The sequence below is a fragment of the Stegodyphus dumicola genome, chromosome X1, assembly GCF_044657685.1.
Source record: "Stegodyphus dumicola isolate Sdum_Otavi_A_Nest chromosome X1, ASM4465768v1".
Classification (NCBI taxonomy): domain Eukaryota; kingdom Metazoa; phylum Arthropoda; class Arachnida; order Araneae; family Eresidae; genus Stegodyphus; species Stegodyphus dumicola.
The window spans coordinates 103775569-103788520 of NC_140780.1; the positions used below are offsets into that span (position 1 = coordinate 103775569).

General features: G+C 33.9%; 1 protein-coding gene across 3 annotated transcripts in view; it reads left to right on the plus strand.

The window, feature by feature from the left end:
* Positions 1–12952, plus strand: part of LOC118200033 (isobutyryl-CoA dehydrogenase, mitochondrial-like) — a 127323-nt gene that overhangs the window by 34523 nt on the left and 79848 nt on the right. For all 3 annotated transcript variants that reach the window (XM_085807414.1, XM_085807413.1, XM_085807415.1), the window contains one exon: positions 9846–9981. In XM_085807414.1, coding sequence (XP_085663540.1) covers positions 9846–9981 — 136 coding nt within the window. The remainder of the gene's footprint in view (positions 1–9845; positions 9982–12952) is intronic.

Consider the following 12952-nt stretch of genomic DNA (forward strand, 5'->3'; position numbering starts at 1 on the left):
ACAGATTGTAATGGCCTGAGACTTGTAATGAGTATCTCTGAAACTGCACAACTGGTAGGTTGTTCACGATTTGCCATTGTTAGTATTTATACGAAAAGGCTAAATGATGGTGAAACCAGCAGTAGATGTCAAGGTGTTGGACATCCACGTGTCATAAAAAAAAGGACGTTGGCGACTGAGTCGCTTGGTACAGCAAAATCGGTGCTAGACAGTGGCTCAGCTGACAGCCTGAAACAATGCAGGGCCAGGTGCATGTGTTTCAGAACACACAGTTCAACAGACACCTTTGGATATTGGACGGCGCAGCAGACATCCCATCACGTCTATAGTCGTGTCAGGGTACCCTATCTTCCAGGCCAACAGTTACTCCCCTGTGTACAGCAGGTCATACCCAGCCTGGTGATGGCAGTATTATGCTTTGGGGGGACAAAATTCATGCATGGCTCTGGGACCTTAAGTTGTGGTAGAAAAGACAATGAAAGCTATGGACTCTATCTCAGGGTTTCTTAATCTTTCTAGCGAGTCGCACCCCATTGAATCTGAAAATATATCTCTGCACCCCATTGAAAAATGTGTTTTAATTTTTTTTAGTCTAGAAAAATACATTTTTTGTGAAATTTATTGTTTATTGAAAAACATTGTACATTTTATATAAATACAAAACAATATTATTTTTATTAATGACTAGTCTGCTGTTGTTTGTTCATTATTATACTGGTGAAGCAAGGTTCCTTTTTTGAAAGACATACGCATAAGTCATCACTTGCATTTAAGCGATTTCTCGCTTTAGTTTTTGTATGCGAAAGCAATGAAAACCCCATTTCGCACAAGTAGGTCGTAGCAAAGGGTAAGAGTAACTGCAGTGCTCCGTTCGCCAACTCCGGATAATGTTGTAACTGTGAACACCAGAATTGTTGCAATTCTAATTGTTTGAATTCCATTTGAACATGTCCACTTGCTCGCATTTCGATAAGTTGATCTTTTTTCAGATCACTATCATCCATCAAATTTAAGTCAAATAGAAATCGATCCAGTATCCATCTCTGAGTTTTGGTAATATTTTCGGTAAAAAAATATCCATTGAATGATTCGCTCAATCGTCTCAAATGTATTACAAGGTTGGGTATAATTGTATTCTTTTCATTTTTCGCAATAACAGAATCAAGCAAGGGAAAGTTTGCAAAATTCTCCTTTTCTACTCGACGTATCCAAATTTCTAATATTGCGATAAATGAAGATAATTTTTCACTAGATATTATTATATTTATACCAAATCCTTGCATTGATAGATTCAATTCGTTTAAATGGCTAAATATATCTGCTAAGTAAGCCAGCCTCAGCATTGCATTATTACTTTCAAAATCTTTTACTAAATAACAGTTTTGACTAGTCAGTAATTGAATAATTTCCCTACGCAATTAAAAAACTTTGTTAAGCATGCGACCCTTAGATAACCATCGTATTTCAGTGTGATATAGGAGCACGGTATGATCAGCACCAATTTCTTCGCAAAATGCACAAAAAATGCGATGATTAAGCGCTCGCCCTCGGATGTATTTTACTACATTTACTGCTAGATATTGTTTTAAACTTTCTGGCAATGTTTTCGACGCAAGTTGCATGGCGATGCAATACGTTATTGTAACTTCCGGTAATTCTTTTTTCATGTGTGAAACAAATCCTGAATTTTTGCCTAACATTGCTGGGGCTCCATCAGTGCATATCGAGCCAACCGCATTCATTGGTAATTGATATTTAGTAAAAAAATCTTTTGATACGATTGAAAACATCAATTCCTCTCGTATTCACCTCCAGTGGCTCACAAAATAGAAATTCTTCTGTCACCTCTTTTTCCTTCACATAGCTGACAAATACCAAAAGTTGGCTACAATTATTAACATCAGTTGACTCATCCAGTTGCATGCTTATTTTTAGTGGACTGATTTTTATGTCTTCAATTACTTGCATTAAAATATCTTCAGTGAGATCTTGTACTCGCGATCGTATATCATTCGCTAATGGAATCAGTTGGATTTTTTTATGTGCTTCCAAATCTAAAACTGTTTTAGCAATAATTAAAGCAGAAGGTTTAATCAACTCTTCAGTGATAGTGTAAGGTTTCTTTTTTTTTTTTTTTTTTTTTTTTTTTTTTTTTTTTTTTTTTTTTTGGCGCATAAATATGCCACTTGATATGACGCTTCTAATAAAGGTTTTTGAATTGCTGGTCTGCACAATTTTAGGATAGTTCCACTGGTATAAAACCGAGCCTTCTTTGACTTCAAGCTGTACATGCTATGCGCTTTTTCACCACTATGCAGATTGTTGAAATGCTCTAATAACGTTGCTGGTTTAAGATTGCTGTTTGAAAATATCTTGGAACACAAGATGCATTGCAGTCGTTGCGTGCCATCTTTTTCGGTTGTGCAGGAAAATCCATAACCGGCATACTTATCGTTCCATTGTCATTTTTTTGACATAGTGGGGTTTACTATAATCGATTTAATTATTTAGAAATAATGTAATATAATATATATAATGTTCTTACGTTTGTAATATCACTGAATCCTATTCAGCTTGAACAGGCAATTAAGAATGTATTAGTCTCAAGAAGTTTCTGGACAAGTCAGAATACACAATACACATTTCGCAGACACTATAGTTGACTCAACCTAACACAGGTGCAGTAGCTGCAGATACAAATTTGTGAATCCGTAGATTCCATTGGAGTAGCACATATTGAACTCAGCGCATGCACAAGCTGGGATAACGTTCTCCGCTTTAATTCCCACAAAGTTTTTTTCTTTTCTCCGTCACCTAGCTGCCTGTTCGCATTCGTTTGTAGCGTTTCATGTCTTTTCATAGCGTAATGTATACGCCCATTGGCACTGGCTCTTTCCTGTGTCTTTTGCCGATGAGTGAGCTAGGTGCTACCAATTTTTATGAGCTTCAATGTTGGGGCACTATTGCAGATTTCAAATATTTTATTATAAGAAATTTAATAAATGATATTTAATAATTTTTATGGTTAGGTAGGGGCTTTTCCCACACCCCCAAAAATACATTCCCACACCCCCAAGGGTGCGGGCACCCCCGGTTAAGAACCACTGGACTCTCTGAACATAACTGCAGATCAGTTACTTCCCTTACATGGTGTCTCTCTTCCCAACTGGAAATGGAATCTGTCGGCAGAATAATGCCCCATGTCTTAAGGCTTGAATTCAGTTGAAGTGGTTCGAGGAGCATAAGGATGACTCTCAGTTAACGTCCTGGTCACCTAACTCGCCGGATCTTGACCGGTAAAAGAGCACATTTGGGATGTCATGGAGCAGCAGCTCAGAGTTCAAACACCATCATGTTGGAATATCTAGAATTTATGTGACCGCTGCTTAGACATTTGGTTCAACCTGTCTCCAGTCATCTACCAGTAACTTTTGGCATCCTTGCGAAGGCGAGTTGCAGCTGTTTTGCAGGCCAAAGACCACACAGTGCATTATTGAGTAGATGGTCATAATGTTTTAGCTCCTTAATGTATATTTTCTGTCATTTATGATGATTTCTCTAGTTCCTGTAGCTTAGGAAATATTACAAATTAGCATTTCCCAAACATAAATGCTTTTGTACATTTATGTATTGTTATAGTATGTTTCTTGCGTATATTTCTGGAATCTAAATTTCTTCATAATTTCATCACAATTCTGCATAGAAAGTTTTGTAAGCTATATTGGATATATTTTCATGTTGCTTGAATTTTAACTAAGTGTGTTGCACAAAAGCATCTAAAAATATATTATTTTGTAGTAATATTTCAGTGCAGTAAGATTGCTCTCTAAATCATTTGAAAGGATGGCAGTAGTTACATGTTGCTGTACTTTGTTGCTATTTTTAACTTTTCTTCGAAAATATTACCATATACATTAGCTAAATGATAAACATCAGTAAAAAATTTTTCTGTACTCTTGAATAGGAACCCCTTAAATTCAACTAAAATATCAGTTATACCAGGCATATTGTTGTATTGGGTGAAAAATGTGGTGTTTCATTTGTAAGGGAAGGAAACTAAATGTGTGTTCTTAAATGACAATTTTTTTTTTATGAAAGAACTCCAAAGCTACAGTGCACTAGCTTTGGAGCTTTGGAGCAAAATATATGATATATTTTGTATGTATATGGGGATCCTGAGTTAATTTTATGTATTATTGTAATGGTGAATGTTATTATGGATGTGATAGCAATGAGCGGCGGGCTTTGCAAAGGTATAGTTCAGTTAGAGGAATACGCCCATGGCCAGTGACACCGTAGGGTTTGAGGAAAATGATAGCAAAGTTTGAAGCCATGAGTTTGTTATCTGTTGCACCTCTGAGGGGCAAGGAAACCTGCTTCTGAGGAAACCAAGGAGGTTGTTGCATTAGCGGTGGAGGAAGCAACAATGGAAAGCACACACAGTACCTGCTGTCACATGGTTAATGGACTTACCATGGAGTATGGTGTACAAAATTGTCCATAAAGGTGCTGTAATTTTACCCATGCAAAATCAAAACATGTTCAAGAACTTAAATTTAATGATCCTTGTGCAAGAGAATCTTTTCCTTTGGAATTCTTTTCACGGATGCAAGTGGACAACATTGGCCATGGAACATTTTGTGGACAGATGAAGCACATTTTTACCTAAATGGCGACGTCAATACTCATAACTGCAGGATTTGTGCCGTACAAATCCCTCGTGTTATCTACCCAGTTCCGTTGTATTCTCCTAAAGTCACCGTTTAGTCTGGTATGACAGCTAGTTTCATAATTGGGCCACTTTTCTTTGAAGAGCAGTCAACAACTGGACCTGTTACATGCACTATGACTGCAGCTCACTTAATGTCAATGTTAAGACGTTTTGTGATACCTGAACTGCAGCAACGTGGCATTTTAGATACCACGATTTTTATGCAGGCCAGAGCCCCACCGAACATTGGTACATGTCTCACACAGTTACTTAGGCACCATTTCTCGAATGAACAGGTTAGAGGTCAACACTTCCCCACTTCTTGGCTACCCTGGTCACCAGACCTCAATTTGGTAGAACTGAAAGTTGCAATATATTCCTGCTGATGTGCTTTGAGAATGCAGTAATATGATTTAACTTGCTTTCAGAAAATCGTGGATGCCACATTGAAGATGCTTTGTGACATGTTTCAGAAACGACTAACACATTTAAACTGATATCTTCATGTCTTATTTCATTTCAATACTGCATAAACGCCATTTCCCCCCCCCCATTGGAGAATTTTTTAAAACTTTTTTTTTTCCGCGGAAAGTAAATTCCCATGACCTCCTTTATATGATTACCAAGTTTGATATCATTTGGTTCAGTAGTTTTCAATTTATGACCATTTTAAAGTGGAACTTTAATTGTAACCACCTTGTATATTGAATGCATGAATAACACATGTTAAGAACTGATCTAAAAGCAAAAAGTGTTGATAGTGTGTATTGTAAAGGAAAATTAAAAGCTACCATATTGCAAATAAGTTTGTTTAAAATTAGACTCTCCAGTCAGCAATTTTAAAATTAAATGAAATTTTAAATGTTGAGCATTTGGTATAGGTTTTGAAATAATGTGTTGTTGAGGTCTGGTGTATCTGGATATTTTAAATGTGTAGGAATTGGGCTGGAAGGTAGAAGTTGCTAAATTATTTCAGTATCACACACTTGTTCACCTAACATGTAAAGCTGAGGAGCGAGTTGAAAAAAATGTTAATATGAAAAGAAATGAGTTGTAAAAGGTTATTCTTCTGTGTGCATACTGTGTATCTCAAAGTATTTTCTGCTAAACTATTTTTTCTTCCAGTTTCCTGGAAGAAGATGTGAGTCAAAAAAAGTATCGAGGAAAAAAAAATTTTTTTTTTTGAAGGATATGAAAATGTAAATTTAACAATAATGTTACGTTAAATTAAATTTTGTAAAAGCTGGCATAAGCATTTAGGTTTTAGATTTTACAATTTCATCCGAGGCTATTATAACCATTGCATTTTATTAGTTTAAATTCTGATATGGACAAACATAAGGTGTTTTATGTTAAATAACCGATTATTATGATTTGAAACCTTTCCTGCAACTTCTCCTTTCCATAGTCTTCACTAGGATGCAAATTAGATAGTCAACTATTTAAGTCAGTTTTGAATGTTTTAGATATAGAACTCTTGGTAGCTGTGCCTGCAGTTTACATTCTGTCGTACATCTGCCAATAATTATCATGTCTTTAGCTGTCTTCCTAGATGATGTTAAAAGCATACCATTAAAATATTGAGCCAGCTTAAGAAAAACCAGTTGAAGTAGTCTCTAAAAATGATACCTTGAAACTGAATTTTGTCATATATAATATGCATTGTGTAAACATGCTACTTGATGCTTCTTATTTTGAACATTTTCCATATTTAACAGTAAAACAGGGCATGTTATGTGATAGAAGTGGCCACAGTATTTGTAGTTACAGTCTTGGAAACTTAGTGTATCTGTGAGTTAGGCAATTGGGTAAAAAAATGCATTGTTCCGTAGCTGCACAAGTGTGATACAACAGTGACTGTTACCTATGAAGTGTGATACAGATCATGGGCATGTTTGATCATTTATAACTAGGATTGTTGTTGAATAATAAACGTGTTGTTAATTAGCCAAATCACTTGTAATCCTCATGCTGTGGTACAAATATTAGGAACAGAACTATTGTAGGAGTATCCAACATGCAGCTCAATTTTAATGTACAGTTACAAGCACTTTGCATGAGATTTGTCTATCCTACTGAAGCAACAAAAATCTTTAGCAGCAGTTACCCTAGAATACACTAAGCAAAGTGTAAAAAAAAATTCCCATTAAGATTTGGTGCACAGCAACAGCAGCATATCGTCTCCACTCTGCTTTGTGTAATGAAAGACATTATGGAACATTCCCTTATAAGGCAAGGGGTGTGGAGTGCCTCAGAAGGGGTTAACCCCAAAAGGATGACTTGTAATGTGTCCTTAAGCCGAGCTACTGTGACCCAACTAATGGGGAGCACCATTGGCTTTCTCAGCATATATGAGAGAGTGTGGAATATTGAAACTGACGTCTGCTGAGATTGGACTGTCACATTACTTGCCCAGATAGGTGAGAATTAGGAACCTGGTACGTGTACATAGTATTTCCATAGCCAAGATTGTAAGTGTACAGGTCTCAGCCACTGCGATAAATGACCCTGAGGGAGGAGAGACTATTGCTACAGTGGAATTTGCTAACATTTTTAATGACTAATTCAGAAGGGCACATCACAGAAGACTTGCTATTCATACTGTCAGTTAGAGAATTGAGCCAAAGTAGCTATCCCAGTTTTATAACCAACATATATTTTCTTCACCAGCTCTTTATCTTCCTTTCCAGACGTATATGCAGTGCATATAATAAATACAGTGTATGAACTTCACTGTGTATAATATACACAGCTTGTGTTAAAACTCTATGTACAGACTTCGAGGGGAGGTAAAGAAAATCATTATGAACCATATTCACGTAGGAAAACGGCTGGAAATAGGTGACACTATACACCAGGGCTCCAAGTCCACACCTGGGGTTCTTCATTAAAGCTAGTAGTGTCATGTGGAAAACATACATTGTTATATGAATGCCGAGCTGGTAGACATGCATGATACACACGGGCTACCTGGTGTGATAATAGACAGCCCCATTGCAAGAATTACCATTGTTGTTGCTAATATCTACCAAACTCCAGATACCTTTGAAAATTTTCAGCAGTCTATGAGGCTTTGGTATCAGGCACGTTATGACATGTGCAACTTTGTGATGAGGTGTATGATCTCTGTTGAAACTAGAATGCCCTATATCTCCCAAATACATTTCTAATCAGTAATTGTAAATATTGTAATCATATCACCTTAGGTGAGGTATTGTGCCGATTGCAGGTGATTATGAAATGCCGTGTGTGTACTTTTCATTTTGTTCACATCTTTGATCAGCCCTGAGAGTATTATGACATTAGATATTAGGAAGCCAGTATTTTTCCTCACAAGTCCCAATTATCTGATTTAAATGAGTGCTGACTAATAATGATTGGATAGTGAAGAGTTTTCAAAACGTTAAACAAGCAGTAACATTTTATTAGAAAATCAGCACTATACAAAATATAAGTACTGCATGTTGAAATTAATAGCAAAATTTATCTTCTCATGTTTATAATAATACAGTACAAAGTCCGTAATCCGGACTCGTCGGGACTTCGGAGATTACAGATTATATAGCTCATCAATTTAAATCTGGTAAGACGGCATGCAGAAATTATGCAATTAAAAATATGAAACCGTAATTTATGAAATAAAGAGCAATTATGGTCTAAAGGGTATCAAAATCCCCCCCCCCCGAAAAAAAGCAGAATATTTATTTGTTTACTTTATTAAACATTTCTTTCAATGTAAGTTGTTTAACTTGCTTCGTTGTTTTGTGCTAATACTTTCCCTTTAATTCTATAAACAGACATAATTTCTTGTTCAGTTACAAAGTTCCACCTATCACAAGCAGTATTTTCTGGATCTAGAACCATACTACAGATTTCGCCGTTCGTTAATTGATTGATGATTGGGGCATTGTCGTCGCAATGAAAAACTTCTGTTTTATCATCTTCATTTATTACATTTTCTCCACATTTCTTTACAAAATCCAATAACTGGAAAATTTCACCTTTAGTTTGCGATGTCTAAAAACCTTCAAATTCGTGGCTATCATCTTCACCGTCCTCACCATGAAATATAGTAGCTGGCCATAAATTTTGCCAAGCATTTTTTAACGTATCTGGAGACATCCTCCCAATGTGCATGTGCATGCTACACGTGCATTAATGTGCATGCATAAATGCATTTCACGCATGCATAAAGCATACAAAAAAAGTTTGTGGCTTTTGGGTCCGGATAATTGACTTCCGGATTACAGACTTTGTACTGTAGTATAATTTTATTAGAAAATAAAGGATCATCATTATCTGATTAAATAATAATATGATTAATTTGAAGTACACTTTTAGATTTTATGTACAAGTTGTGCAAAGTAAAAAATGGACTGTCAATGAATATTAAAGAAGTGATAACATGGATTCTGTAAAGTTTGATTAATTGCTATGCTAAGAGTTAGTTAATGCAATGGTCAGAAATGCTGTTTACAGAAATTTGACTCTCTTGGAACCTAGACAGGCAGCATTGCTTGAATGAAAGATGCAGCACAGTATTGTTATCAATGACTTTTAATATGAGTATATACCAGACAAAATATGATGGTATGCTAGAGAAAACAAAAATAATCGGATGATTAAGATTCTTTTTTGCTTAATTTATAAAATGAATATAACAAATTGTATAAAATAACAGAAAGATTTTTTTTTATTGCTATAAGTTATCTGTAGCTTATTTTTAGTGAAATGACAATAAAAAAGGAAATATGCAAATTCCGTGTTGGCGTGTAGATTAATTACACTAAGTAAGAACCTCTAACATGAGTAGCTATTGAATGCAAAGACATATTGACTTAAGTAAGAAAAAAGTTTTCTGATATGCAGTGCAATTAAGGTTTTCAAAAACCGTGCATTAAATTAGATAACTGGAATTTGATTCATGATTTTCCTTCATCTGAAAATGATGTGTCTATCAAGAAATTTATGCCCTTTCCCCAGAATTATATATGAGTAACTATAAGTGAATCCCTTAAGAAACCCTCTTTAAAAATAATCCTGTTTTGAGTATGTTATTGCTGTAGTATAATTTACAGTATATGTAATTTTTAATAATATACTGAGCTTATATTGTGTGTTCTTTCATCTATAGCTTGGATGGAATTCTCAACCAACACGTGCTGTAATATTTGAAGATTGTAGAGTTCCTACATCAAACAGAATTGGGGCTGAAGGGCAAGGATTTAATATTGCTATGAATGGCCTCAATGGTGGTCGAATTAATATTGGTAATTCTGATTTTAATTTGTTGCAGAATATGTTTTGTCTATTTTTACAGATGAATGAGAAATATCTTCAACATATGGAAATTCGCTTGGCCCTCTTAGTATATGAGAAGGAGTGAGGATCTGCTTAATGCCACTATGATTAATTCTGTTTTAATATAAATTTTTTTTCCCTTGAATCTTGGAGAAATATTTAATTTTTTATAATGCATCATTATATGATTTTTTGGACCCCTGATAAGACACCAAATTGCTGTTAATTCATTACTGTTGCTGCTAGCATAAGATTTAAATTATGAACATACAGTAACTGAATGGTTTGGATTGTCAGAAAATGTTTAGTTGAACAACTGAACATATTCTTCAAAACTGTAAACTACAACACACTAATGAATTTTTAAAAACAGTCATGGTTTCAAAAGAAATGAAAACTTTACTTTCTTTTGGTAATGTATCAGTTTGCTTCTGTATTGTTAGTTTTACTTTAATTTACATTGTTTTTTAACACCTGCACTGAATAGACTAGATGCTAAAAACATTACATATAAATCAACAGACTAGACCAATGGAATATACTGTAGTTGAAAGAGGCATAATCTTTCTCTACTAGTATGCTTACGGGCACTTCTGTGGCGTTTATATTTTAAATTTTGCTAACAAAAGGCTAATTTTTTTTTTTCTGCCTCTTTTTAAGATTTTTATTTGAATTTAAGATTTTTCTTTGCCACATGGTTCACTCATTCCAGAATTTTTGTAAATTTTGAGTGGCAGGCAGTTTTACATAAAGTGTAGAATTTTAAAAATAGGAGTGGAAATGTTTTGGCCCGCGTTTCTACTGCCCTACTTATAGAAGAAAAGCCTGTTGTTACTGGAATAGATGGAGGTTAGATCCTGCTTGTGTTCGAAATTTTAATAATTGAATTTTTATTGTTTGTGAAAGGAAGCATTGTGATGACACCAGGCTAGTAAATTCCTGTTATATATTTTAATCTTAACACTCACAGGCAGTGAAATCGAATAAACCTTTAAAGTTATTAAATTAGAATTAAAAAAATATTTAAATTCTGTTGTATAATGTTTGATGCTTAGCTATTCTGGTGGTGGTAATTCACTGCTGAGAACAAATATAGCACCTTAGTTTTATGGTAATTAACATCGTGTAGTTATAATTGAAACTTTAAACAGGTGTTTCCAGAATTCATACTGTCCTTAACAGCCCAAATCGGCAAAAGATCCGTAATGTTATACATCTGACATTTCCGTCTGTTTTTTATGACTGCCATTTAGAGTGTGAATGAGCATTTTGGAGAAATATTTTTGGATTCATTAAAAATATGTATTTGATGATCTGTCATTTGAATTCTTTCCTAATTCTTAAAAAGGACTTACCTCGATTGATACATTAACATTTTGAAATTATTTCGTTTTTTTTTAGAAGGAAAGGTTTGTAAGGTATTACATCAGAAACATCCTTTCCCTTTCTGAGGTATGTTTTCTTTTATTATGTGGCATTAGATTTAGTGATTTATCAACATTTTGGCTATTTCAAAATCAAAGTTTCATACAGAAATTTTTACCCAGATATTTAAAAAATTTTTGACGATGTGTTTTAAACAAACATAATAAAATTAATAAATATTGTTAAAAGAATGATAATATATTGAAATTCTAACTAAGAAATAGCATTAAAATAAAGTATTTTTATTTTCCAATGTCTTGTTTAAAAATGATATTAGTTTCCATTTTGGTGTCTTAGGAATATATTGATTCCGAAAACTTAATAAAATAGTAAATGCTATGAAAACTTCAGTTTCTAAAGAACATCTTAGCAAAAGAAAAAAAGCTGTTTAAGTTCTCTTAAAATATATTTTATTTTTCTTCTTTAATATTTTTCATTAGTTTTTCCTCCCCATGTAGTTGTTTCAGAATGTTCAAAAGTTTTCTCATAGAAAGCCACTTTACTTTTCTGAATATTTTATTCAAAAATCTTCTGGCTTTTTGCTATTACAGATTTGACGAGAATAATTTTTAGACCTTGTCCTTAGAAGGATTTGAAAGCAAAATTTATAAACCGTCAATTCTAGAAGATTCCAAAAACGTGTGACCAGTTGAAAGGTGTTTTTATGGTATTAACATGTTATGAATGTGTGTTATAGGGAATTTGTGTTGAATTTTTTGGAAAAGCAGTGAAAACAAAGTTATTTGAATGTTTTGCTTTTAAACCTAGAAGACTTTGTGTTAACATTTTTAACTTCCCTTTATTTTCTCATCTTTTTACTAGATACAAGCATAAAAAATTGCAAAAATAGTTCTAATCTTGTCACATGGACAAACATCTGTAGAAAGGAATTTTTTATTAATAAAGAAATTGAAAACTGGCAATTTAAAGATATATTTTATATGTCTCATTGCACTGTACACAGGGCATTATTCCACCTGGTGCAATTTTTATGGGTCCTAAATTCTGCTGCCTGGTGTCTGTCTTAAATTCTAAAAACTTTTTCAGGCCTAAATTTGGTAGCTCATTGCTTCACTTACTTCTGAAAATTCTTCCACACTTGCTCCAGCACCGGCCTTGACCTTATATCATTTTATTTTCATTCTCAGTACTTATATTATCAGCGAAGTAAAATTAAACTTTTCAATAAATTCTAAATGCATGCAATTCTTCAGAATAACAGAAATCTTCAATTAAATTTGAAACTTTGAAGTGTAGAGGAAATTTATTTAGAAAGAAATTGATTATATAAAGAGAGAGAAAATTATTCTTCGATGGTATCTTGTTAAAACGTTAACAAGATTTAGAGGATGAAGCAGAGACTAGTGGGAATATTGATTTGTTTATCAAAATAAAAAAGGTGTTAAAGAGAAGAAAGTTGGTGTAAATTAGTTAAAATATCTTACGAATTTTCAAATTAAAAAGCTGCATAAGTATTTTACTGTGTGTTATTGCTATGTGTAATTATCCTAATAT